At 45.6% G+C, this 27,982-nt stretch overlaps 1 protein-coding gene across 3 annotated transcripts in view; it reads left to right on the top strand.

The window, feature by feature from the left end:
* LOC148020723 (Tetratricopeptide repeat (TPR)-like superfamily protein) overlaps nt 1-27,982 on the top strand; it is a 232,694-nt gene that overhangs the window by 154,397 nt on the left and 50,315 nt on the right. For all 3 annotated transcript variants that reach the window (XM_087698546.1, XM_087698545.1, XM_087698547.1), the window contains exon 12: nt 25,730-25,765. In XM_087698546.1, coding sequence (XP_087554672.1) covers nt 25,730-25,765 — 36 coding nt within the window. The remainder of the gene's footprint in view (nt 1-25,729; nt 25,766-27,982) is intronic.

Here is a 27,982-nt window from a genome sequence, read left to right on the forward strand (position 1 = left end):
TGGTGCCTTGTTTTCCGCTTCCTTCACTTTGCAGTAAACATTACCCCCCTCCTAGTTGAGTGCGAGTCCCATGGCACTGCTGGGTGGTGAGTTGGACGGTATTGCGGGGGTAGCCAAGTGGTTCTTGAGTGTGTATACAAGCCGAGTTGGAAGGTGTGTTGAAGGGATTTATGGATCTGGAAGGCCCTTGCGTTGGATATGATCCCTGGTGTTGAAGGGATTTATGGACCTGTTGGAGGGATTTATGGAACTGAAAGGCCCTTGCGTTGGATATGATCCCTGGTGTTGGAGGGATTTATGGAACTAAAAGGACCTTGAGTTTGGAATGAGCCTTGGTGTTGAAGGGTCCAGGGATTTATGGACCTAAATTTGAAGATAAAGTTGAACGAATCCTTGTGTAAAGAGAGGCTGATGGGTGGATCCATCTTTAAAATTGAATATGGTGTTAGATGGATCCGCGGTCTCCTAGCCCTCTGCAGTTGCCTTTTCTTGCGCTGTTCCAAATGAGCTTCTTCATTCACTTTTTGATTGGGGCTGCCTCAGTTTGCCCTTGCTTTGTTTCGCCTGCATGGTGACATTGTCGAATAAGATGGGGAGTGCATTGCATGGATGATGGGGTCTCCGGAACTGGTGGTTGGGGTCTATGTTTGTACCTGAAAAGAAAAGAAGGTACACTACATCAGGGTATGCTCCGTTATTGTATGGTGCATTGTGCTTATGCTAGTGGGACTGAAAGCAAGCCTGGGCGTTGTCCCTCACTAGAGGACTTAGTTTGTGCATAAGGGAGGTGCGGTGCGTGTAGCTTAGGGTGACATGTCTAACCATAGACGAGTGTTATCTTCCTAGGTGTGTCTTGTCCTTGATATGCCGTAGGTGTGAAGTGGGGAATTAAAATGAGACTAGGGAGTTTGGGATGGAGCCGGCCGACCGAAGCCACCGAACACACCTAAGTTAAGGACCCATAGGTGCAGTGACTATGATTGATGTGCAACTTGTGGTGGGTACGTGTGATATCTTTTTCTTTTTCTTTCTTTTTTTTTCTCTTAAAAAAATGATAAAAATTATAAAGTTACATAGTTGTGAGAAGTTTAATCCTCGTCATTAGAGTGAGGTGGAGAAGGGGGCTTAATAGATTTGTTAGGAAACTGACGGCTTTGGAGATATCCCTTGAGGTTTAGACGGATCTGAAGGGTGGTGGTGGAGAGGAATGGATGATTGCAACGGGTGAAGCAGCTATCATTCATGTCCTCTAGAAGGGCTAAGCAAAATGAAGGTAATAAAGCAGCTCGCATCATTTGTCGGGCTATCGCACAACTATCTATAGTGTTAGAATCAAAATGGAGTACTGGGAGGCTACGCTTGTGGGGGTGGGGTCTTGCCTACTAATGAGTATCCTAAGCAGTCTAAGGTAATTACAAGTAGTGATGAAGGCGGGGTCAGGGCATGAAGAGAACTCATTAGTGAATTGGATCAGAGTATCATACAAGTTTTCTAATGTGAAGTTGAGGGCCTCTTCATATGTAGTAAAATGAGGATTATAGATTATAGGGAAGTCGTAGCGGCCGTGGACAGGTTGGGTCATTCTGCTCGAAGGGTTGAGTGTTGCAAAAGGCCATCCAAGTGTCCAGGTTGGAGTCGCAGACCCTTCTCCTCCATTTAGGTTGACATTCGTAGCCGGCCACAGATCTTGGCACTTCAAAAATCTTATCCTGCCAAACTCGGCATCTTTAGTGGTTCATAAGGTGGGACTCTTCTCTCTCTCCTCCAGCCATTTCTGTCCAAGCGTGCTTCCAATATTAATTACCTCCTCCACCACCTTGACGGGGAAGACCCTACGCAAGGTGGTGGGGAACTAGAAGTTAAAATCGAAGGGGCTCCTGGGCATTTCTTGTCTTTCCCAGATTATTAGATCGGCGTAGAAGCTCACTGGGGCATCTTGCTCGCATGGTGGAATAGGTGCCCGGGTGCCCTCATTCCCTTGGCATTCCATTTTCTCCTCTTGTCCTCCATTTGTTTTCTTCTTTCCCTCAGCGCCGTCTTTCTTTCTGCGGAGGTGTTTGCGTGTTGTTGCTCTTCAGTCCGCGGGGAAGGAGGCGGTGGGACAAGCTCTTCTTCGTGTGATCCCACTTCACAAAGTTCACATCCACCTCTCTCTCCTAGCTTTGGCTCTTGCTGCTCCTCTTCGACGAACTCGAGTGCGTCCACTTCCTACGAGGTTAGGCCTGCCAATAGGAGATAATGGCATTGCTCTTTAAGGCTTGGGCCAACTCCACCAGGTTGTTGCGGCATCTGCAGTCCTGCCTTCAGTGCCCTACGAGCCATTCCCAGTTTCTTTTTCATTGCCTCTATGGACTCTCTCTCCTCTGCCTGGGTAACGTCTGATAGGGTATCTAGGAAGGCGTGCTGTTGGGTGTGGAAGCTCACTTGGCGGCTTCGGCTCTGCTTTCAGCAAGTATCTTTTCCTTTTCGACTTGAGCGAGACGGTGTGCCAAGGCTTTGACTCTTTTTTCGTTCTAATTAGCCCATTCTTCTGTCCTCTTGTTCATATCTTCGAGGCTTTCCCCTTGCCTCTGGGCTAGCACTGTCAGCCTTCGTTCTTGATCTTCCATTTGTGCCCTTAGCTTTTGCTTCTCTTCCTGTGCTGAAGCAACCTCTCAGGTCAGTTTCTCCACTTATCTTTCGTACCTGCGAGCTCTCTCCTCCCTCAGCTCCTTCAGCTCTTCCGTGGCTTTAGTGATTTTCTGCATTTCAGCTTGTAGATATTCGTAGCATGCCGCAATCTCTCCATTGTGCCGTTGTAGACATCGTATGGCTTTGGTTTCTTCATTTACTCGTGCCTGCCATTCCGCTTCTATCTCTTCCTTAGCTTGTCTCCATTGTGCCGTTGTAGGCATCGTATGGCTTTGGTTTCTTCATTTGCTCGCGCCTGCCATTCTGCTTCTATCTCTTCCTTAGCTTGTAGCTGCTCCTTCAGCTCGTGAAATTCCCTTTGGGCCATGGCTATTTCGCGTGTTTTCTCCAACTGGGATACAGCCATGGCCTCTTTTTCGGCTTCTACTTCTGCCGCTAAGATTCTCTTCTCCTCCTTGGCTTTCTCTAATTGAGAGAGGAGCTCCTTGACATACTCGTCGTAGTCTTCAGGCGGCCTCTTTGTTGCGGGGACAGAGGTCATGGAGCTTGCCACCTTCTGCCTCTTTCGGTCTTGCCTCGACTCGACATCTGCTGCAGTGAGCCTTTTGGTTCCTACCAGGGGGCTCCTTCTCCTGCTCCTTGGCCCATTTCTGTTGGGTATTTGACTCACGCACGCCTCACTTGCGCCTACGCTCATATGGGAGTGTCGGTGATCAGTAGGACACTGGGGCACTTTTTACTCTCGGTAGGAGAGGTTTTTTCCCCCAGACTTATGGTCTTATTGTCATATGTACTTATGTGCTTATGTTACACACATTTGGGCACTTAGTGTGTGTCGGGTGTGAAGACCCCCTACAACCCTAAGGTTTAAGGGTTGTACTTTGTACTTTCTGGTTACACTCATTCAGTCTATTCTCTTGGGTGTCGTGCTTCAACTCTGTCTCTCACTCTCACATTGTCTACTGAATCCCAGCTGCACCTTGATCCTTCCATCTCACATTTGGTATCAGAGCAGTCTTCAGTCTGCAGTCTGCAGCCCACGCTAGTTCTGCTCCAGGCCGTCAGCTCCAGCCGCCAGCGCACAGCTCCACCTGCCTGTCCCAGTGCGCCACCTGTCAGCTGGAGGCGCCGTCTCCTCTGCACAGCGAGCCACCCGCCAGCAGCTCGCATCAGCCTGCTCGTTCGCCAGCGCGCAGCGTCAGACGCCGCCTGTCGTCCTGTTCGCCAGCGCCATTACATCTGCCCAAACGGCCGCCCGCCTGGCCAGTCCACGTCAGCCGTAAACGTCTGCTCGACTTTTCAGCACGCCCGACGACCAGCGACCTGCCACTCTGCTCGACTATCCAGCCCGCCCGCCCGCCCGTCTGACCAGCGACCTGCCACTCTGCTCGTCAGCAATCATCGTTTGACCAGCGTCCGCCCTGACCACGTCAGGTCTGTTTAAAAAAAATAAAAATAAATAAATTTTAATTTTAGCCCAGAACAAAGCTCTGGAAGCAGAGGTTCATACGCGGCAGGCACAGCACAAGTGTGGGATACATTTGATGCAAATTTCTGGACAGGATCATCAGAAATTTTGGGCCTTTTGTGTATTTTGAGGACAGTTGCATATGAACTGCTGGTACAGTCACAGAAAGACTGTTTTGACAGAAATTTTGGCAAAAAATTTTGGGGATTTTGATATAACAGTGTTTCAGTGCACTGTTTGCACCTTGGGAAGCGTGCATTAAAAGACAGTTTTTTGACAGAGTACGCCCTTGCACATTAATTGCAGAAGCGTGTTTGCTGCAATTTCTGGAAATTTGCAGATTTCCAGTCTATACTGCTTTGACATTGCTCATTTTGTCTTTGGAAATTTGTCATCATGGCAAATCAGGGAGGTGTTGTCTTTACGTATGTATCCAAAGAAGACAGATTGGACTGAAACAACTATTCGCTTTGGTCATTCATGATGAAGAATGTATTAGTGGCCAAGAATTTATGGGATTATGACAGTGGAGAGGAAACTCGACCGGGAGTTGTAGCTCCCGTTACTCCTCCTCCCCATGGCGCACGTGGACAACGGGGACCTCAGCCTGCTCCACCTACCACTTCCTCCAAGAACTGCAGCTCCAAAAGCTTGGGATACACGTGATGCACAGGCCTTGTCGTCGCTGATTGCTCTGGCAGTTCAGCGGTCCATTATACCTCATATCCGTTCGGCATCTTCTTCACGAGATGCATGGTTGACTTTGGAGCATATGTTTGCAGGAAAGAATGAGACTCGGATCTCTTTCTTGAAGAAAGAGTTGGAAGCTCTGAAGATGCATGAGGGTGATTCTATGCAAGATCATGAATGTAGATGAGTATTTTTCGGATGCACAGTTGATATCCACCACCTTGAATTCCTTACCTCCTTCGTACTTGTCTTTTCATACTGCATTGAACCTCACCATGAGGATTGCTGAGTACCCACTCACTTTTATTCAGCTAGTTAGTTTGCTTCTAGAGGAGGAGCAAACACGGAAAAATAGTGGTGTGGATGCTATAGTCTCTGAGCAGGCTTTTGTGGCAAGACAAAGGCAAAAACAGCAAGGTGAAAAATGCTCCACAGAGTTCTGGCACTTCGGGCACATCGCAGAATCAGACCCAAGGGGGGACGCAAGCTAAAAAAGGCAAATGTCACTATTGTAAGAAGCCCGGCCACTATATCACTGAGTGCAGGAAGCGCATTGCCAAAGAGGAGTCAGGAATGTCTGTTTCTACTACTCCTTCCACTGCTAGTGAGTTCGCGTCCTTTGTTGTGCAGGGACTATTGTTTTTACACTTGCAGTTATGACATCTCTTGGGCCGATAGAGCACTTAGCTCTACAGAGGATGCTGACACTTGGTTCTTTGACAGTGGTGCTTCTAGACATATTACATCTCGCAGAGATTTGTTTGCTTCAGTTAGTGCACCTCCCGTTGGGAAATCGGTACAGTGTGCCAATAATGCATCATACCCTGTTCGTGGTATTGGGGAGATTCAGCTCACAGCCATTGATGGCTCTATTCTCCGCCTGTAGGATGCTTTGTTTGTGCCTGGAATCAAGAAGAATTTGCTTTCTATTTCTTCTTTGGCACGTTGTGGTTTGCAGGTCACATTTGATGATGACCGTTGCATGGTTAGAGATAAAGAACGCATGACTTTGGTCTTGACAGGATCTTTGTGTCATGGTTTATATGAGTTGGATGCTCTTTCAGTAGATCAGTCGGCATACTTGACATCCACCCTTACTCCTGCTATGATATAGGCGGAGTTATGGCATGCTCGTTTAGGGCATGTAAACTTTGGCAGCTTGATGCTTTTGCAGTGTACTCAGATGCTGGATGGCTTACCTCTCTTGGAGAGACCTCCTGAGCACTTATGCGAGGGATGCATTTTAGGGAAAATGCATCGTTTCTCATTTCCTCGTGATGTTGCTTTCAGAGCAACAACCAGATTGCAGTTGGTGCATTCAGATGTTTGTGGGCCTATGCAAACCATGTCATTGGGCAGTTGTTATTATTTTGTGACATTCATTGATGACTTTACACGTTTTTGCTGGGTCTACTGTTTGAAAAAGAAGTCAGAAGTGTATGATGCATTTTTGGCTTTCAGTGCACTTGTTGAAAATCAATCTGGATGCAAGATTAAGTCTCTCCGTTCGGACCGAGGGGGGGAATACATGTCCTCTATGCTGAATTCTTTTTTACAGCAGAAGGGCATAGTCCATCAGTATACTACAGCCTATACTCCACAGCAGAATGGGGTAGCAGAGAGGAAGAATCGGTCACTCATGGAGATGGCCAGATGTATGCTAAAGGCAAAAAGCTTGCCTCATAGTTTTTGGATGGAAGCAGTCATGTGTGCTTGCCATATTTTGAACAGATGCCCTACCAAAGCCTTGAAGACCATCGCACCTTTTGAGGCTTGGAACAGCCGTAAACCTTCTGTTGGTCACTTTCATACCTTTGGGTGTCTTGCCTATGCCCATATTCCACAGGTGCTTAGAAAAAAATTGGACAACAAGGCTGTTAAGTGCATTTTTATGGGATATAGCAATGAGAGCAAAGGCTACAGACTCTATGATCCCGTTACAAAGAAGGTTTTTGTCAGCAGGGATGTTGTTTTTGATGAAAAATCAGAATTATCCTTGGCTGGTTTGGACATATATCAGGCTGCCCGTGATGTTTTTGAAGGGCTGCTGCCCATTACTTTTGGTGATTCAGCTAGAGCTTCAGAAAATGAACCTAATGTTCAGCCAGCTGCTCCTATGGAAAGTGCAGAAATTCAGCCATTGGCTGATCGGAATATTCAGCATCATGCTGAAACTGAAATTCAGCAAGAGCTTGCACACAGTCAGGATGCTAGACAGTTACCTAGATGGTATTTGCAGACTATGCAAGATAGTCCTTTGGATGCACCCATGGCTGGTCATACTAGAAGGCAAACTCGTTTGCATGATTCAGCACATACCATGGAGTTTATTATGGCAGCAAGTACTTTTGATAATGAAGAGCCTGAATGTTATGAGGATGCACAACACAGTGTGCATTGGATGGCAGCTATGCAAGCTGAATTAGATTCTATTACTAAGAATCAAACTTGGGATTTGGTGTCCTTGCCATTTGGGAAGAAAGCCATTGGAACGAAATGGGTCTACAAACTGAAAAGAAAAGCAGATGGATCCATTGATAAATACAAGGCACGGCTTGTAGCTAAAGGCTACGCACAGAAAAAGGGCATTGATTATGAGGAGACATTTGCTCCTACTTCCCGTATGACGACCATCAGGTCTATGATTGCTTTGGCTGCACATTATGGTTGGACAGTGCATCAGCTAGATATCAAGACTGCATTTTTACATGGGGAACTTCAGGAGGAAGTTTATGTACAGCAGCCCATTGGTTTTGCAGTTGAAGGCTCAGAACATTTGGTATGCAAGCTCAAAAAGGCACTATATGGTTTGAAACAAGCTCCTAGAGCTTGGTATGCAAAAATAGATGCTTTCTTGCTTGGTCAGGGGTTTCTAAACAGCTCATCTGAGTCTACCCTTTACGTATGTAAAGAAGGGGGATCTATGCTGATTATATGTCTTTATGTTGATGACCTTTTGCTCACTGGAACACATGCTGATCAGATTTCAGCATTCAAACAAAATTTGCAGCAAACTTTTGACATGTCTGACTTTGGAGTTTTGCATTACTACTTGGGCATCCAGTTCATACATAATGCTCGAGGTATTGGGCTATCACAGTTAAGGTATATTGAGCAGCTTCTTGAGAAGTTTGGCTTACAGGATTGCAAGCCAGTTTGTACTCCCATGGAACTTGGACTGAAACTGTCATTACATGATGACAGTGATTTGTTTGATATACATACATATGCTCCTACAGTTGGATGTCTTATCTATCTTTGCAATACTAGGCCGGACATACAGTTTGCAGTTTCAGCTTTGAGCAGGTATATGCATCAGCCACGTATGTCACATTGGCAAGCTGTCAAGCGTGTTTTTCGCTACTTGCAGGGTACTCGTTCTCTTGGGTTGCTTTATGCCAAGGGGGGACCACTGCAGTTACATGCTTACAGTGATTCTGATTGGGTTGGTGATTATGATACACATCACTCCACTAGTGGCAATTGTTTCTTTCTTGGCTCTTCCTGCATTTCTTGGCTTAGCAAGAAACAATCCACTGTTGCCACATCGTCATGTGAAGCTGAATACAAGGCAGCTTTCACTACCACAGTTGAATGCGTATGGCTTAGACGCTTGCTAGCTGATTTGGATGTATCTGTTACGGAGCCTACTCCTTTGTTCACTGACAGTTAGAGTGCCATTGTAGTGGCACGGAACCCAGTGTTTCATGCTCGCACGAAACACATTGAGATCCATTATCACTTTGTCAGAGAGAGGCTACATGCAGGTGATATCAGCCTTGTCTATTGTCCTACCATCAGTAATGTGGCAGACATCTTCACCAAAGCTCTTCCTCGTGACAAATTTGAAGCATTTCGCGATGCTTTAAATTTGATATTCTTTGGTGGCGGATGATCCTTGTACTCTTGATCACTCTTCACTCCAGGGGGGTTTGTTGGGTATTTGACTCACGCACACCTCACTTGCGCCTACGCTCATATGGGAGTGTCGGTGATCAGTAGGACACTGGGGCACTTTTTACTCTCGGTAGGAGAGGTTTTTTCCCCTAGACTTATGGTCTTATTGTCGTATGTACTTATGTGCTTATGTTACATACATTTAGGCACTTAGTGTGTGTCGGGTGTGAAGACCCCCTACAACCCTAAGGTTTAAGGGTTGTACTTTGTACTTTTTGGTTACACTCATTCAGTCTATTCTCTTGGGTGTCGTGCTTCAACTCTGTCTCTCACTCTCACATTGTCTACTGAATCCCAGCTGCACCTCGATCCTTCCATCTCACAATTTCTTTATTCACAAAGTATTGGAGCCATGCCATTAAGTTGCTGGCGTCCACATGGGTCGTAGAGTTGGGTGTGGACATGGCAGTGGTGGTGGCGGGCGTGAAGAAAGTGGGAATGGGGGTGATTGGGGCCTTGCCCTTGCCTTCTTGCACTGCAGGTGGCACGAATTCTAGCACTTGGGCGCTTGAGCTCGGCCTTTCGTTTCTGATTGGGCTCGCGGGTTCCGGCTCGTCGTGCCTAGACTGTTGCTTTCTCCTTCTTTTCTCCTCAGCCTTCTTGGACTCTCTGTGTGTCTTTTGCAAGTCTACCTTTTTTTGTTTCCTCCTCTTCCTGTTGCTCTTGTGTAATTTTCTTCTTCGTCTTCTTAGCCTTTCCTTGGCTAGTTTGCTCTTGTTGTTCCCTATCTTTTTCTTCCTCACTTAGTGTCCTTTCACTGGACTGCACCTCCTGTTCTTGGTGAGGTGGCGATTTGCTTGGCATTTCATCTACTCCTCCTCCTCCTTCTTCCTGCCCTTGTCCCAATGCTTCCTTGATGATTGCGGTGAGGACCCCACCAAATGCGATGGTTGCAACCTTTGAAGATGAGGCTTTCCTTTTAGCCTTGGTGACAGGAGATTCTCCTCCGGCAGGCTGTCCTCCTATTGCCAAAGCCTTTGCTGAGGTCTCAATGGTCTTCTTGACAAAAACGTTGAGATTCACCTCATCCAGCGACGTTGCTGCGATGCTCTCTGGCTAGAAAACAATGCGTGTACCATCTTGGCTGGGAGTTTGATTTCGGGGTCAGGAATATCCGCCAAGCTGATGTCGTCATTGGTGTGGACCTTTATCTTGTTCATTCCTAGTAATGTATATACATCTCTTTTTGGCTTCCTCTCTACTTTGTTCACTAGGCCCAATGCCCTTTCCACCAACTCCGGGGTTAGTCTACACCCTGGCCTACTGCTTCCACGTATTTCTGTAGATTGCATTGCTCGATGATTTGTCTCACTACCTATTCTTCAATGGCCACATCTTCTAGGTTGAAGATATGCCGGAACTTGAACTGGTTGAAGGCTCGTGTTTCCACCGAAAGTCCATATTTTACTTGTTCTTGCTCTAAAAAAGGCAATTTGCCAGCCTTTTCTTAGCCTGCCATTATGGGTGGCTGTCATGAAGCCATATTCACCATTAGTGTTTTTCAGAATAATTACAAGCTATAGGAAACGACTACATACTTGTTGAATTGAAATGCTTGAGTGCAGGCGTAGACTTTTTCCTCCAAGTAGTCTATTGATTTCAAATTTTATTGACCTTTTTCTCAATCATAAGTTGTTGCATTCTACCCTTGCAATGTGTGCTTTTATTTTATTGTTTTCTTTATGTGTTTGGTTTGATTCACCTTACCCCCTCCCCCTTCTGAAATAAGAAGAATCCTTCCTAGGATTAAAGAGTTAGAGGATGAAGGGCCTTTAGCGCACAATCTTAGTGTTTTTACTTTCGCATGAGCTAGGCGTAGAAATTTGGATTATATTCTAACTTAGCATAGCTATCCATATCGAAAGGGTGGATACCTACATGCGTAATGTAAGTGAGGATATCATGCAAGGAGTCACCGAAGTCCACTCGGCTAGCAACATGCAACTCCTCCTTAGTGAGGATGCGATCTACATAAGGATGTCCCTTAATGTGTTCTTCGAGGGGTCGATTATGGAGGGTAGTCAACACCCTATAGGAAGTTGGAGTGACATAGGTTTGGATCATATTCAGATGCCTTGATTGTGCGTCGCTATTCATCATTGGTCATTATTTGGTCTCCCTCTAGCTCCCATTGCAATCGTAGAGCGTGCCATTTCCGTAACAAGGAGAAGTTGTGGTGAGCAAGCTGTTGCAACTTCTCGATTTCTTGGTTTGTGGCCATGATCGTGTTCTTGCTATACGACGTAATGAGATGTTGTTTGATTGCTTGTTCCTTGAATATCTCGGTTGCAATTAGCTCCTCAACTGCTTCGAAAAATTTAACGAATACGAATTCCGACTCCTCCCAAGAGCAAGGGAGTGTTCGTACTTCAGTTGCTATAGGTTCTTCGAAGCGGCCTAAGTCTAGTCGATCGTAGCTTTTAGCCAATGTCATAAAAGTAGCGTCCAAGCGTCGGAGGCAAGCAACCAAGTCGTCCCCAGTATTTTTAGCTAAGTCGGCGGCCAGGGTTAGAATTGATCGATGCTCATAAGAGGGTCCAAGCCTGGCAAGTGGTTGAGGTTTGACAGAACTAGAGAGCTCAGCAACTACTGATCGCAGCTTGGTTTGCTCCTTAGGTTGTACTTGAGCCTTAATCTCGATGGGTTTGGTTGTAGTTGCGGGTATCGTGCTAGTAGATGCGTTGGAGATTTGAGGGGGACCGCCAGGGCTAGATTTAGGCGGTTTGTCAGTAGAGCAGGCTGCGGTTTTGGGCGATAGCTTGGTTGAGGCATTGCTGAGCTAGGCTTTGGATGTTCTATGGACTTAGCGGCTTGATTTTCTTCTGGTTTGAGTGTCTCTGGCATGATGTTTCGTGTGGTCAAGCTTAAGGGTGGCGTTTGAGTAGGGTCTTTGGTTGTTTTGGCTTTAGGTAGCCAAATCTAGGTGTTTCCCGCATAGTAGCCTTGTGCTTGCAATAAGGCCTTGGGGACCCATCGCGGCTTGACTGTACGTCGATGTTTAGAGTTTTGTCTTAGCTTCCTTGGTTTTGGGTGCGGATCATTAGCCTTGCAAGGCCGTGGGTTTCTATTCCTAGGTGGCGCTCTCTGTTTAGGTACCCATTTAAACTAGGGTTCATGGGCTTCAACATTGGTTCTAGTGGGTTGCTGACATCAAGGCTTGGTAGGTTGTGATGAGTCACGACTTCTCTCCTTAGACTTGACGGTGGGTTTCTCTACCGGTGGCTTTGCGGAATTGGAAAGAGTTGCGCCGCCCTTGCTAAAGGTTGTAACAATGCAAACATTGCCCATGGCTAGGTGGATATGCTGCGACTCATAGTTGACATTGCAATGAGCTTGTTTCTTAAAAGTTCGTCCTAAGAGCGATTCCGTGCATTCTTAGTGTTGGGCAACACAGAGAAGATTATTGGCACGCTTTCAGACTCCATAGAAACTGCAACCTTGCACTTTCCCAAAAGTGTATAGGGTTGGTCTCCATAAGGGGTGAGATTAGCATTAGTGGGATGCAACTGCGGTTTGTCCATTTGGATCCAATGGTCATGGGCTAAGATATTGAAATCAGCTCCCTCATCAATCAATGCGTTGATGGTATATGTGTGTTTAGCAATGACCGTCATGCGTAGGTAAGTTGGTGGTACTGCTTCCTCATCCTTACCGTCCAACTCAGTGATAATGGCTACTTGTACATGGATAGGGGGTGTTGGCATTGGGGGCTCATGCAATGGGTGCCCTCTAGGGTTTCGAGTTTTACGTTGCCAGTTCGGTTGATGGTTTGAACCTTAAAAAGTCCTAGCCCCCGAAATTTCAGTTTTTGCTTATGTCCTTTGACTGAGTATAGCACTACTAAGTCACCCTATTCGAACCTGTGCTGCTTGATATGCTTGTCAAACCAGCTTTTGCGTCTTGCCTTCTTGCATATTAGCGCATGGATGGCTAGAAGCCGGGTTTTCGATAAGCATTCGAGTTCAATCAAGCGTTCCGTCCTTGCCTTCTTTCCATCCCATCTTTCTTGAAGGGCCATCCTGAGGCTTGGTACGAAGAATTCCAAGGGAATGATTGCCTTTGTACCATATGTCAATCTAATGGGGATCTGTCTTACAGCCATCTTGTAAGCCGTGCGGTTGGGCCATAAGGCCGCTATCAGCTTGTTATCCCAATCACTGCGTGAAGGAGAGATGACTTTGGTCAGGACGTTTGCTAAGATTTTATTTGTGGATTCGGCTCGACCATTTGTCTGAGGGTAATAAGGCGAGGATTTCCGATGGATAATTAGGAAGGAGGACAGGAGGTGAGCTATCACTTCGTTGATGAAGTGAGTACCTTGGATGCTAACTAGTTCGATGGGGCAGCCAAACCATGAGATCACCTGCACCCATAGAAACTTGGCAGTGGTTCTAGCGTCGTTTTTTCTCGTAGGGTGTGTTTCTGTCCATTTTGTGAGATAGTCGGTGGCCACAATGATGTATTTGGCTCGTGAATACTGTGCTGCGGGATTAATGGGTTGGATGAAGTCAATTCCCTATTTCTCGAAAGGTTGTCATGCGATAATTGGGGTTAGCTCCATGTGATCTTTATGGATAGGGACTTTAGTTTGTTGGCACTCATCACAATGCTTCACAAATCGCATCACATCTCAGAAGAGGGTAGGCCACCACAGCTGGGACTGCAGCACTTTGCGAGTTGTCGTGTCTTCGCTGAAATGTCCTCTTGCGATTCCGCTGTGTGCCTTTGTTAGCACGTCATGCATATCGTGCTCACACACGCATCTGTGCAGTAATAACTTGTCTTGCCCCAACCTGTAAAGTTGGCCGACTATCAACTGATAGGGTTGGATCTTCAAAATGAGCCACCTGAGTTGGGCTTTTTCTATCACTCATTTTGGTAGTCCGTGTTCAAGCACTTGAACTATGTCATCTGCCCAATACGGCATCATGTCAGCTCTAAACAAATCCTTTTCGTTGGATAAGTGGAATAGATGCACGTCTGACAGTTTATCCCCAATGCCTTATCTAGCCGCTTCTCCCGTGGGGATACAAGACAGATGGTCAGCCATGTAATGCTACTTTCCTTTACGCACCACCACAAAGAAGTCAAACTCCAAAAGCAGAAGAAGCCATCTAGCAATGCGTCTTATAGCACATGGTTTGTTAACAAGATACAATAAGGCTTGATGTCAACAAAGAAAGTAAAAGGCGTAGCCAAAAGATAATGTCAAAATTTCTTTATGGCAAACACCATGGCCAAGCCCGCTCTCTCCATTGTCGAGTAATTCATTTCAGTCTCAATGAGTTGTCTGCTAGCAAAGCTCACTGGGTAATCCAGGTTATGTTCACCAGGTTGGCACAACACAGCTCCTACAGCGAATTTCGAAGTTTCAATATACACATGAAACGTGAGTGTCCAATCTTGGGCTCGTAGAATCGGTGTTGTGGTCAGATCCTTTTTTAGCTCCTCATATGCGCGTTGGCATTCCTTGGTCCATTTGAATATGATCAACAGCTTGTATAGAGGTCTAGCAATCAATGCATAGTTCAACTTGAACCGTCGATAATATCCTATATGCCCCAAGAAGCACTGAATATCCTTGAAATCAGTTGGGGATGGAAGATCGACAATGACCTTGACCTTTGAGAAATCTGTGGCGATGCCATTCTTTGACACCATGTGTCCTGGGATACATCCATGTTTCACCCAAAACTGGCACTTCAAAGGGTTCAAGGAGAGACGGTATAGTCGACATCGTTCAAACACCACTTGGAGTTTGTCTTAAGTGTTCTCGCCAAGTAGAGTGAACACACAAGTCGTCTACAAAGACCTCTAACTCCTTCCTCAGCACGTCTTTGAATATTATACGCATCAGTCGTTGGAAGGTGGCTGGTGCGTTAGTCAACCCAAAAGGCATGACTATGTAGGCAATGATATCCCATTCCGTGATGAATGCGGTTTTATGCCTATCGTTAGGATGTACTTGCACCTGATTGTATCCAAAGAAGCTGTCCAGGAAACTGTACGTCTTTTTGCCAGCCACTCTCTCAAGCATATGCTCAGTGTACGATAGTGGGCAGTTTTCTCTCTTTATAGCTGCGTTTACCTTCTTGTAATTGACACACACTCTAATCGTTCCATTTTTCTTTAATACAATGACTATGGGGGAAACCCAGTCCGTGTGCTCAATTTCGTAGATGAATCCTGCTCTCATTAGCTTGTCGATTTCTTCCTTGACAGCATGGGCGTGCTTTGGATTCATGGGACATGGTCACTGCTGGATCGGCATTGCGTGAGGTGTCATGGGTATGTTGTGAGTCACCACACTCAGGTCTACCCCTTTGAGCTCTTCTAGAGACCAAGCAAAGACGTCTATATACTCCCGCAAGAGAGTAACAAGACTTGCTTAATCTTGCTCTGGAGTCCTTCGATTGGTTCGCTTGCTTGGCCTTGTCATTTGGCTCCTAGCAAGATCACCACCCTATCTCCCTTTTTGAACTTTGTGAATCGTTTTTCGAAAAATCTTGTGGTTTTTGCTGTTCTTCTGTCTGTGTTTCTTTAGGTAGCTTTCATCGTTTCTCCTTTAACCGTCGGCGTCTTAGGTGGATAGGTAGGTCCCCCTTGGTGCGTCTAGTCTTGGGAGGTCGAGGCATTTCAAGATCACCATCTGAACTGACTTCCGATTTAGAATCGAACTCTCCATCTTCACTAGAAGAGGGGCTCTCTCTTAGTGGTCGTAGCTCAGAAGGTGAGTCTGTTCACAACAGTGGTGCGTCACTTGGCTGGGCTAGACCTGCCTACGCGTAGTCGATTGCACCTGTGTGCTCCAATCAAGTTCGATCGCAGTCCTTATGTCGAACTCCTTTCGCTACTCTAAGGGCACTCTGCTTGCGTGGTCTGGGGTCTACTCGTATCTGCTCGATCATACGTCCCCTAGTGTCGTATTCCAGGGTATTGATTTCCTTGTTGCTCTCATAACTGAAGGAACAACAGTCCTCATACTCATCGTCAGATTTGTTTTTGTCCGGTTGCTCATCATTTTCTAGGTTTTGATACATCTCTTCTTGTTGGTCAAGGATTAAGGCCCAATTGTACCTTAAGTTTAAATCGTGTACCTTGGACCATCGCTATTCAGGCTCGTCTAAGAGATCTTGGAGTGCCTTAAGATTTGTTGCTAGATTGCGAGCCAACTTGTCGGTCAAGTACCCTAGGATCTCCAAGAGCTCTCGTCTATTGTTTGGGACTTGAAATGCAACAGGGTTGGGTCTTCCATATAGACTTCCAGTCATCATGCAGACTGGCATTGAAGGCGTGTCCTTGAGCTTGCCAGTTGTCTTGATGGCTTGTTCGTACTCCTCAGTGTCTGAGAAGGGTAGGTCGATGATAGCAAGAGCATACATCCAGTCTCGCTTGTTCTCAAGGCACGGGATATACTTGGTAAGGGCCCCATAGGATCCCCTAGTCTGTCCGTCGTCCTTCAACATGGTGGCGATGGCATCTAGGTCGACTGACGTAGTCTTCCAAGTGTCCATCTCTACTCTTGTTGTCTTCGTTCGATTGCCCAAGAAGATAAGACCGTTGCCCCAGTCTTCTACAACTCTCGCGTTGTGCATCTAGGGTCGGCCTAGCTAGGATGTCGTAGTCCACTCCCTTCATGACTATAAAGTCAATCGAGAATTGGATTTCTGCAATCTTCATTGGCCAATTTTTCAACACTCCACATGATTTCACCTTCATTCTGTTAGCCAGAGTGACGTTGAATCTAGCAGTCTTGACCGGTGGGTTACCCCAAGTTTGGAGTACTGCATGGCTTAGCACACTCACTTCTACCTCTGTGTCTGTAATTCTCTTTCTTGTGACATGCCCCTGAGCTAGGACTAGTAGGACTGCATGCATTTCCGTCCCTTCCCAAAAAGCATTGACGTGCAAGGATTTAGGCATGGAGTGCAGCGTCAAACTCGGTATTTGAGTTTCTGCATCGTGCTCATGCAAGTCTGTGGTAATTGGCTCATTTGGTTCTTCAACCCACTGCTTCAGCTCTAGCCATAGTGTTGGATGCTGCCTAAGCAGGTCACCCAAGCTTAGAGTTACAGGGGTGGTCACCAATGTATTAAGGAGGTTGCTAGTCACTTGCCTCTCTCCTAAGTCTGCGGTTCTAAGCCAATGGCCTTGACTATTTTGCTGGTCCGAAGCATTAAGCCTTTGTCTAGGTAGCCCAGCTTGTGGTGCCATCGCCTCCCCTGATCTTGGTCGTGGAAGAGAGATTGACGTGCTTATGCTTCTCGTCTTCGAGTATGGGCTCGTTTAGGTACTTCTAGGCCTCCTTCACCCACTCTTTTACCTTCTAGGCCTCCTTCACCCACTCTTTTACCTTCTTGATGGCTTCGAGTTGGCGCTTCGAGTTAGGGTACTCCCCAACCTTAGCACTTTCCTTTTCAACCGTTCGTGGGGCCGACGTTTCTTTCTCTGTGTCAATGACTTTCCCTCCAACCGGCAGTATTGTGGCGCTTTCGGTTTTGAGGGTGACCTTAGGGTCTGGTCTTTTCTTCCTTCATCTGCGGCTCTTCTTTCCAATTGAGGTTGCATCAAGGTTGTTGGGCCCTGGCAATGATATGCCGGTTTGCTTTGTCTACTCGTGGGTCATAACATGCAATGGGATAGGTGTGGCCTTCCCATCGAGTGTCTCGACACTGAACAATCCCAATGGAACTGATGGCTTGTTTGTCAAACTAGAGGATGGCCTCCTCCTAGGGCAATCAACAAAGAGATGAGTGATTCCACACTCAGCACATCTCAGATCAGCCTTATCTCTATTTGCTTGCTCCCTCTCGGGGCAGCGCGAAGAGATGTGTCTTGGGTGACCGTAAGTCCAACACACTATTAGCTCTTGGGTTTGTGTCCTTAGGCCTCTGCCTTTCCCCCTACCTAATGCCATCAGTGGTATTGGTCGATAGTCCATAAGGATTGTGTTGCCTTCCTCATCGTACGACACGTATGGGTTTACGTAAGGCTCGTCGCTGCTAGGCTCGTCCACATAGTGGACTGGAGCATCACTCGATGGGTGGATCATGTGGGGTCTAGGTGGTCTAGGGATACATGTAGGATTTATTTTCATCCTAGGAATGGGCGGCTTAGCATCATTAGGTGCCGGGAGAGCCAGTGGGGCTCCCCTTCCAAGGAAGTTCAGTGGCCTCTTCTCAAGGTAGGGTTGATCGTAAGGCTGCAGGTATGGGAGTCTCCGAGGTAGTCTACAACGCATGGCGTCATGGCCGAACCTACCACAATTAGTGCAAGGTGGTGACCTAGGGTCCTGGCACTCAGCTGGCAAGTAGTTCTCTTTACGATGCACGCATCGGACATGTGGGCGCGTTGGTTGTCTCATCATCTCCTGTAGTTTGGTTATGTCCATCCTAATCTTTTCTAGCTCTTGTTCCGAGTTAGTGCCCTTCCCTTTGTCCTACGCGCTTAGGCCTACTCTCTCACTCGGCTTTGAGGCCCTCTCGGAACTCCTGGTACTAGACTCTTCTTAATTCGAGCACCTAGAGCTTCTTTCCTTGAGTTGCTCATCCACTCTAATAGCTTTCTCAAAGACCCTTGCCAGTGCATCTCACTGCAAGCTCAAGTTGCCGGCCAAGGCTTTGTAGAGCTCTTCACTTTGTATTCCGCTGATGAATACCGTTGATACCACTCTTTCGGTTGGTCTCTCGCCCATTGGGATTCTCTTGAAGAGGCTCCTCACCTGGTTCACGTAATCTCGAATATCCTTTTTCTCTTTCTGCTTGATGTTCATGAGTCGCACTAGCAGGTTGTCAGAGTACCTAGGTTTAAAAAATCTCTTGATAAACAGATTTTTCAAGCCATTGAAATCGGCACGCTATGCCATATCCAAACTCGTGTACCATGTTTGGCCCTTGTCACCTAAGCACAGTCCAAAAGCTTGGAAGCGTTGAGCAGAATCGGTAAGGCCATTGGCCTCGCAGACCTGCTCGAACTGTTTCACAAAGCTATATGGATCGTCGTTTGCTTGGTATTTGTCGAGCTGCTTCGCCGCCATAGGGATTTTCGATTGGCTATTAGAGCCTTGGTTAACCCCTAATCTTACTAGCAATGATGTTGCTAATGCTGCAGTGCTTTGCTCTGATGGCGTGCTATCTAGCAGTCGCTTCGTCGGAAGCTTGCTCAGTGTGAGGTCTCCCTCTAGCGCTCTCTCGCTATTCGATCGATTTTTGCCTGCTAGGGCTAGCACACTCTGGATCTCTCGCATTTCCAAACTCTGGCGCAAGCTCCTAGTTTGTTGGTCCTAGTTGTACACAGCTAGGCCTTGCGAGCCAGCTTCCTCTCTTTCTCAAGGTTTGCTATGATGTCCTCTATAGGTCTACCACTGTGTTCTAGCCAGATTTGAACATCGTACTTGTGCACTAACTATTGGATGGCCTCCGGAAAATCGCCTAGGTCTAGCTCTTCGTTGCTTCTACGGCATGAGCTGCCTTCTTTCATGTCCAAAGCTTCCTGCTCTACCAAGTTGTCGATCAAGCTGATAAGGCCAAGTAGATCCACTTTCACGATAGTGCCTGTCCTTGTTGCATCCGGCTTTTTGGTTGTGTTCTCTGCTTGGGCCTACCTTTGGGGATTCGATCACCCTTCTATGTCTTTGGGTATTCTCTTACTGGTGGGTTCCTTCAAAGTTTTATGTTTGAGGGAGTTCCTTGTTAATCGCAACCAGTTCTCAACTTACCTCACTCTGTGAGTGTGTGTGTTCTTTTCCGTGCACTGTGCGAAATCAGGCTTTTAGCTCTTTTCAAGTATGCTTCGAGTGATGGAAACCAAAGTGAGTGAGAAACAAAGTGTGTGCAGCTCCGGCACTCTTGTCTATGGGTTGGCTTGATAGGGTTGTGTGTTCGGTTCCTAGCTGTTCTCGCCGGCTTCTCGGGTTTGTTTGTTGCGCTATCTCCTTCGGCTCGTTCAAGGTCGAGTTGGGGTCCGATTCTCGGAATTGGACGGAAGTGGTGTGTCCAATTGTCACGATTGAACGGGTCGAGCATCCGATCGGACGGGGTTGTGTGTTCGATTTTAGAATTGGTCCAATTTGGAGCTGGTCCGATTTGGAGCTAATCCAATTTTCAAAATCAGACAGGTACGTCCGATCGGACGAAACGGGCTTGTCCGAGTCCGATTTTGGGAATCGGACATTGTGGAAAGCTTTCGATTTGGCTTTGTCGATCACGTTTTTGCGAAAAATCTTCACTTAAATGTTGCTAGCACCTACTAGGACTTCTAGGAATCAAGGAGTGTAGGCCAAGGGCATCCTATACCTGAATCTCACTGAAAGCTCCAACACACTCCGATCGATTCGATGTAGTCTTGTGCCTTGCAAGCTCTCTCTCTCTCTCTCTCTCTCTCTCTCTCTCTCTCTCTCTCTCTCTCAAAGCTAGGATTGCAAATGAGAATTTCCTTTGTCACCTAGGACTTTAAACCCTTGCTGACCAGCATCTTAGCCTTCCCAATCACTCCACCTGCAACTCCGAGACATCTGAGCCCTCTCTTTTTCCCATTTTTCCATGTTATTGCCCTGTGCAAGTCTGTTTTACAGCAGTGAACTGTAAGCTTCCCACTTTGATTTTTCCTTTCTATTCTACTCTAAATGCGACAAAAATCAAAAGTAAAGTACTAAATTGATTTCTTCTACTCAAGTAATCATCAAAAACCACAAATACTTGTAGCACAGATTAAAGCCCAAAACCTCCTATCTATCTCAAGCTCCGGTTTGAGGATGAAACCCTTACTTCGATGCTCGATTTGAAGCGCGCAAGCGCTCAAGCTTGAATCCGTTGGTCCCGGAAACGGAATCAAAATGTAGAGGCAACTCAAGCTGAACGCCAAGACCCACTGACCGCTTGTTATTCAAGCATTTCAAACGAGCACTAATAGCTACCTCTCACATAGCCGACGTGCTATCCCTCTCTATGAGTGTAGTGACCTTACCTTAATGTCCGATTGAGTTGATTCCTCTCTCAAGCACTCCGATAGCTCCATGATTCGTGATGCAAGCTCAAGCATCCTTAAGCCTCTTCCTTGAAGCTCCATCCTCCATTGCCACGCGCGAGACGAGAGAAGAGAAGAGAAGAAGAGAAGAGAGGAGGAGGGCTTCTCTTCCAAGATCCCTCACCCTCACACACTCATTCCTTCACTCACTCCCTCTCTCAAGCACTTACAAGCAAGCAAGAGAAGAGAAGAAGAGAAGAAGAGTCCACTTTGCCACACACCAAAGAATGAGCTTTCATTCACTTTTTGAAATTTATATACAAAACCCTAAATCCCTTTTGGGCGGTCATCCCCTTATCCCCTTTTTCTTACATAGCCCGGCCATGGCCTAGACCCTTTTTCCCATTGTCCTCCTTTCTTTCTAGCTTAGTACTAGTGCCCGTTCATCGTTACAAATTGCACAGGAGGGAGCCTGGCGCTCTTTTACGGAGGTTTTGGCTGCGCCTTTATATTTAAAGGTGTGCCTTCTTGCTTTTGGCTTCTTGCGGCTTCCATGGTTGCATCTTGTACTCCTGGTGGGCCCACTCTCTTATAGGGCGCCTTTTCCTTTTTCCGCCTTGCGCTTTTCCTCTTGATGCCTCATTTTCCGCTTCCTTCGCTTTGCAATAACATCCCACTTCAGTAATACATACACCATAATGCCCAAATGCAATAACCCAAGTGCTGTATATACCACTGCTTCACTATATAATAAGTATTCAACAATACATATACGAAGAGAATTCTTACAACATTCGAAACATCCCAAGATCAAATTTCTGCCACTTAGCAATGAATCTGCTGTAAATTTCAGTATCGAAGATCAATTTGGCTCAAAATGCATCACCAATGCAAAAAGCCCCCCAAAATTTTTGTAGTGAATTTGTCCCAATCGCATTAATACATTCTCCCAAGCATCAAATACGGGCAAATGTTGTAGAAATTTCACGAATTTTGCAAAACCCTTAAATTTCAAGGTCTAAATGTGCATAAACTACAACAAAATTGGCTTAATTGAGCAAATTTTCACTTATTCATGAAAAGCTCCAAAATTTTCAAGGCATGTGCACTCAATGTCTGCAATTTCTGGGTCAAATGTCATGGTTATATGTGTCCAGCACCAAATTTGGGAAAAGCCCCAAATTTTCAGATGTAAATCCGCATAGATCTAAACCCTATGCTTGCGCCCGCAAACACCCCGTAAAGGAAATAGAATAAAAAGTGTAAAATAATAAAAAAGAGTAAAAACGAGTGCTTATTGTGACATTGACCAGCCTTGAGAGTCGCAAGATCTTCACGAGTTGTTTGTTGGCCCTGCCCGTCAGTTCCGCCAATTGTTGCCAGTTCTTGTGCTTGTCACCTGCTAAATGCGCGACAGAAATTGTCCCGTTTGTCTGTCATGCTTGCCTGTCACTAGTGTAAAATGTCACATTTACCAATGACTGTTGATTACGACTACCTGCACCGGTTCTCGTGCTTTGATACTAGTTTGAAGAGTATGAGAGGAAGCATTCAAAATATGCGCGTCAATCAAGATGCAACAACAACAATTGAGTGAATAGTGAGTGAGAGTGAGAGTTGACGGATAGGTGTGTATCAGTGTGGTACACACAAGGAATAAAAGAATGTATTTATACTTAGAATACGATACACTTACACCCCCCAAGGGTGTGTTCACATGTGTAAAGTAATATACATAGGAGAGAGCGTAAGGGCCTTTACGCCCAACGGGGTAGTTCGAGGTCTGAATTTTCTCTTTGCTCAACATTTTCTCTCATTTTCCAGTCATTTCTCAAGTTATCTCAGTCATTGGATGTGAAGAATTCAGAGATTCACTATTACAAACCCTAATTTAGAGTAGAAATTATGGTTTGACAAACATCTCGAGATTTGTGCTTAGAATTCAAGGTCTAGTACTTGGAAATCATAAGTTGAAATTTAGGAATTTTAGAAGATTTCTAGACACAATTTGCTATCCAAGGAGTATTCCACCAAAAACTACAACCAGGTGACCAAGTTGCTTTCATCGATTTTTGGGGTGTGCCCCTGGGTGGCGGTGGTAGGGGGTGTCACCATGATGGGGGTGGCTTGCATGGGTGGCACGAGGAGAGGGGAGACTGGCCTGATTGGGTCTTTTCCTTTTCCTTCTACAGGAGGCAGGTGCACAGTTTCCGGCACACCAATGCTGGGACCGGGTGCTTCAGGTTGGTATGGACCCCCTGCTCCTTCCACGTCTCTTCTTCGCTGTTCCTCGATGGAGCAACGGGTCGCCAGCTCCAAATCTTCTTCTTCCCTCCTTCTCAGCTCCTCCTCAGCTCTCTTTCTTTTTTCCTCCTCTTTCTTTACCGACTCCCTTTGGGCCCATTCGAGCTCTTCCTTCTCTTTTCTCCTTCGCTCCTCCTCTCTTTTTCCGTGTAGGGCTTTAGTCCGTTGCTCCGCCTTCCGGTGAGGGATTAACTTGTAATGTGTTGAAGATGTTATCAAAAATATTGACAAAAACTTTGTGAGCTATGTTAACTATCTATTGAAGTATTGACAATCCAAGTTAAATAGGTTCATGAAGGGTATGAAGCATCCATTAGTGTAGATTTTGCATCTTTTAGATTGAAGGACTTCACTAGAATATGATTCAATCATTTAGGAATCAAAGAGCATAGCATGGGGTCCTAAATGATGTCCAATTGAATGGTACCAACACCAGAATTTTAGAAAGTAAAAGATATCGTTATATCATTGGCAATTAATTACAAGCATTAAAGACCTTGTTATATTGCTGGAAATTAAAAGTGGTATGAACCTTAATAAAGGTATCATGGGGATGATACAAAAAAGCTTACAAGGAGGGTAGGAATTTCCTAGAAAATATTACATTCTCAAATATATGGGCAAGGTAATATGGATAATAGTTTTTGAGTTGGGGGTTCCAAATATCAAGAAAATATCCATGTGCCTATGCGACTATCATGTAGGACTCTACACTATCAATCAAACAACTACTTTTTCATTATTGAGTTGCAATCCTCCAAGTTCACAATTTTTTTCTTAAATCTTAGTGAAGTAGTACAATTACTATTGGATCCTTGCGAGGAAATGGAGAATGATCTAGTCTTGAAGTTCTTGGGTTTGTAGTGTTGAAGGTTAATCCCCAAGCAAACCAAGGGGAAAATTGGTTTGAAGGCTTGCTAGTTGCTTTGGGCTGTAAGATGTAATGAAGATTGAAGGAGGTAGGGTTGGATCTCAATGTATTTCAACCTTTAAAAATACAAGTTAAAGAAATACTACAAGGGGCACTAGTTTTGGGGCCAACAAGGTGTCCATTGTCCAAGATTACGTGGGAACCATTGGATTTCAATTTATTTGAATTTTATTGCTTATTGTAACTAGTGAATAATCAAGTCATTACCACCCTTACCAAGAAGGAAGGCTAGTTTCAAATAGATTGTAGGGGTGCCTTCTTGACGTTGTGCATCATGCTCAATATGGCTTTATCCGAGGGGAAATTTTTTTGCATAACATATTGAATGTCCAAATGGGGATAGACTATGCACACCACATCCATCAAGATGTGGTGATGATTGAATTGGATTCGGAAAAGGCATTCAACTACTTGGAATGGTCATTTTTGGCCTAGCTTAGGCAAATGATGGGATTTGGCCCTAGAATGTCTTGCTTGATTTGTACTATCAACTTGGGCCCTAGACTCTTCTTCGAGAGTTTTGCTTAACGGTGGTGTTACAAAACCTTTTGCTCTTCACTATTCTATAGACAAGGCTGGCCTTTGAGGTCTTTGTTCTTCGCTTTGGCCACTCGTCCCATTTTGACAATGTTTGTCATGCTTGGCTGCAAATGGTTATGTAGTTGGCCTCTCCCTTCCTTCAGAAGAACAATTAGTTGGTCAAGATTTAGTTGATGACTCCTTTATGTTTCTGAAGGTTCACAAGGATCATAGTCACAAAGCAATGGAAATGTGGGGATTGCTTACACTTGCTTCAGGGCTCTGTATTAGGATCTCAAGTCTGCTCTTGTCAGTTGTACAGAATTAAATCTTCAGGCCTTGAATTGGGAAGAGAGAAGTCCCATAAATAATGTCTGTGTCTCTTTTGCGGCTTTGTGTCTCAAGCAATGCATATGGATCCTCGCAAATGCTAGCCATGTGCCCACCATGCTGTTAAAGCCAGCCATGCAAGAAGCCAGAAGAATTACAAGGCCTAAAACTGCCATCCAATCTCCTTAAGAAATCTGCAAGAAGTGAGTGAATCTCTCTCCCTATGATGAGTTGGGAGCAGCTGCTGGACTGGAATGAACCCTCCCATCTGTATCCTCCCCCTTATTTGGTGGTTCAACCAAAAAGGATCTTTTGAAGGGTGAATCCAGGAATGGATCTTGCCAAAGCTGCTCTTACCAATCGCAATCCAATCTCAAAGAGCCACCTCTGATAAGCCTACAATCTGCCACCATCCCCCATGCAAGAAATGAAGTTGAAGATTTGTTTACTACTTCCGATTGCTCTGTACAACAGCCCTTCTTAGAGCAACCCAAGAGTATGGGACAGAACTTTTTTCTCCTAAGACAAGAAAGTTCTATTAAGAACTAGGCTAGATTGAAAACCATGGTAGAATTAGATGGCCCTATGGGACATACTCTTGATTCATGTACATTGATCCTCACTCATGTAGACTAATTTCTATATGTTGTGCCTTCACCACCTGTTTGATGGTGATTGAATTAGACTAAAACATCCATTTAAAATCTGTTACAGCTTTAACCTAATTGTAATTCTATTTTTTCGAGTTTCTTCAAGTATAGCATATTGATCATTTTGGCAAACATAAATAGTATTGGTTCAACCCAAATTGAACAAATAATAGGCCCAGAACTTTGTATTTGTATTGTATGTGACATAATATTATTGTAATTTGGATCTGGACTTGCAGCAAGCACTTTCTTTGAGATTTCTAAACCAAGAGTTTGGTGCTGCAGGTTTATAGAAGTGCGCTGCGTCTTGTTCATTCAATGGTAAGCTGAGCAGCATCAGTTTGCCTGAACTGCAATTTGATGCACAACTGTTATGGAATGTGATGCTAGGCATTAAACTGCATTAATCACTTGTGTTTGTTTCTAAATCAAGATTCTTTTCTTATAGAATAAAAATTGCAATCACAACAAGAAATGACTTATCCGAACAGGTTGATATACTGGCAGGGTCACTCAAGATGCTTTGACAACAGGTTGATGTACTGGCAGCATAATCAGTTGCTCCAAATCTGTATGTGTAGACAAATGAAGTTGTGAACAGGGAAGGTGACAATTCTAGACAGTTTAAGCAAAACCTTATGGGCAGCTTGTGGGTGGATGGACAAATCCTAGATATTACTTATCACCAAACAAAATAAAATAAGCAGCTGCAAACAACAGCAATATGCAAGTTGGTGGAATAGAGAGAATGTCCATCTTATTGCATCAGAGAAAGGTATCCTCGCAAAAACTAAACTAGGCAAATGCAGACAGAGGGAATAAGGGTCTATGTTTCAAGTGCAGTGAAAAGTACACAGCTGACCATGCATCCAAATGTACTTACGAGAATACCAAAGCCAAAAATTACTACATGATTACGATGTAGCAGATGTCTTTCCATTTGACCCCAGTAGGCATGTTCCATTCATTTATACTCTCATAGTCATACTGTACTTTTGACTTTTTTACAATTACCCTTCACGAGAGAGAGAGAGAGAGAGAGAGGCTGACAATTACCTTTTACGAAAAAAAAAAAAAGAGAGAGAGGCTGAGGAACCTAAGGATATGGTTCCGTGCATCGAAGAGATGCCCCCGGGTCCTGACATCCAGCCTGCGGGTAAACGTACCAAGCATACTTCGGAGGAGATAGGTGTTCATCAGGATCGTTCCTATGCGCAGGTTGCTTCGGATTCTGTGGACTCTCAGGATGTTGACTGGGAGCATTTGCTGGAATTTGCCAACACTCTGCTTGGCGATTATGTTCAACATAATCAGGAAGTCTTTTCTGACTCTGCACCTGACGATGTTCTGGAAGCCACCGTGGACCCAAAAACTGTCCTACGCTCCTTTTCGGTGTTTTATGATCGCGCTGTGATACTCTTCTTCACTGGTCGAATCCCGCTGCTTTTCCGTATTCGCCAATGGCTGCAGAGTCTGCTACAAGGGGAATGTGTTGAAGAGATTTTTGTTGGGTCCCGAGGTTTTTTTGAGGTCCTGTTGAAATCTGAGACGCACCGTGCTGCTCTCCTGTCTAAACTGCCTTTGTTTTTTGATCGCCGGTTGGTTCATGTGGTTCCATGGCGCCCAATGGCAGATTTTCAGCGCCTGCTACAACGTGAATGCCCTGTGTGGGTAGAAGTGGAAAATTGTCCGGCTGTTTATTGGCCACTATTAAAGGATGCTATGGCCGCTGTGGGCACGGTTCTGGTCCCTCCCAGTCTCAGGGCTGTGAATCGCAACCGCATGTCTATGTTATGGGACACTGCAAGGAAAAGGCCTGCTTGGTTACGCCTCAATTGCTCTGGCATGCATCCGTTACTCTTTCGTTTGAAATGGGGCAATTTTGCAGGACATTGCTTTTCCTGTGGACAGTTGGGGCATTTTATGGCCGAATGCCCGGAGCAGCAACACACTTCAGATGTTGGCCATGTTGCGCCGCCCATGGAAGATATGGTGTGTGATGCTCCGTCGCTGGATACTATCCACCCGCCCCAAGTTCTGGCCAAAGGTAAACAACAGGTTTCGGGTCTGGATTCCCGTGCCACTGATTGGGTTGAAGTACGTGCAAAAAAAGGCAACAGGGTTGTTGCTGGCACGGAGAATACTGTGCCTACTACCTCACAAGATTCCATGCGTACATAAATGCGCAGGAAGGAAATGTTGTCTTTCGAGCGCTCTGCTCCTGCTATGGTTTCCTCTGCCCCCCGTCCTCAGCCCGCCAGGAAAATGTATTCGGATCGTCCAAAGGGTCCACCTGCTAAGCTGGCTTTTGATACCAGAGGCAACGTCATTACCCCGTGGGACCGTCGTTATCCCCGTTCCAACCCCAAGCCAGCAGATATGCCGTTTACTTCCAAATCTGGTCCTCAGAACTCTTTTGCGGTGTTGGCGGATTTCTTGGACGAGGGAGTCATGGACATTCTCGCCGACAAAGTCAAATCGAGGCAAGCTGTGCCTCGTACCTGATTTTGTTTTGAATACACATGAAAATAGCCACAT

Source organism: Lygodium microphyllum, chromosome 18 (assembly GCF_053477565.2).
Source record: "Lygodium microphyllum isolate KBCC chromosome 18, Lygodium_microphyllum_v1.1.10, whole genome shotgun sequence".
Classification (NCBI taxonomy): domain Eukaryota; kingdom Viridiplantae; phylum Streptophyta; class Polypodiopsida; order Schizaeales; family Lygodiaceae; genus Lygodium; species Lygodium microphyllum.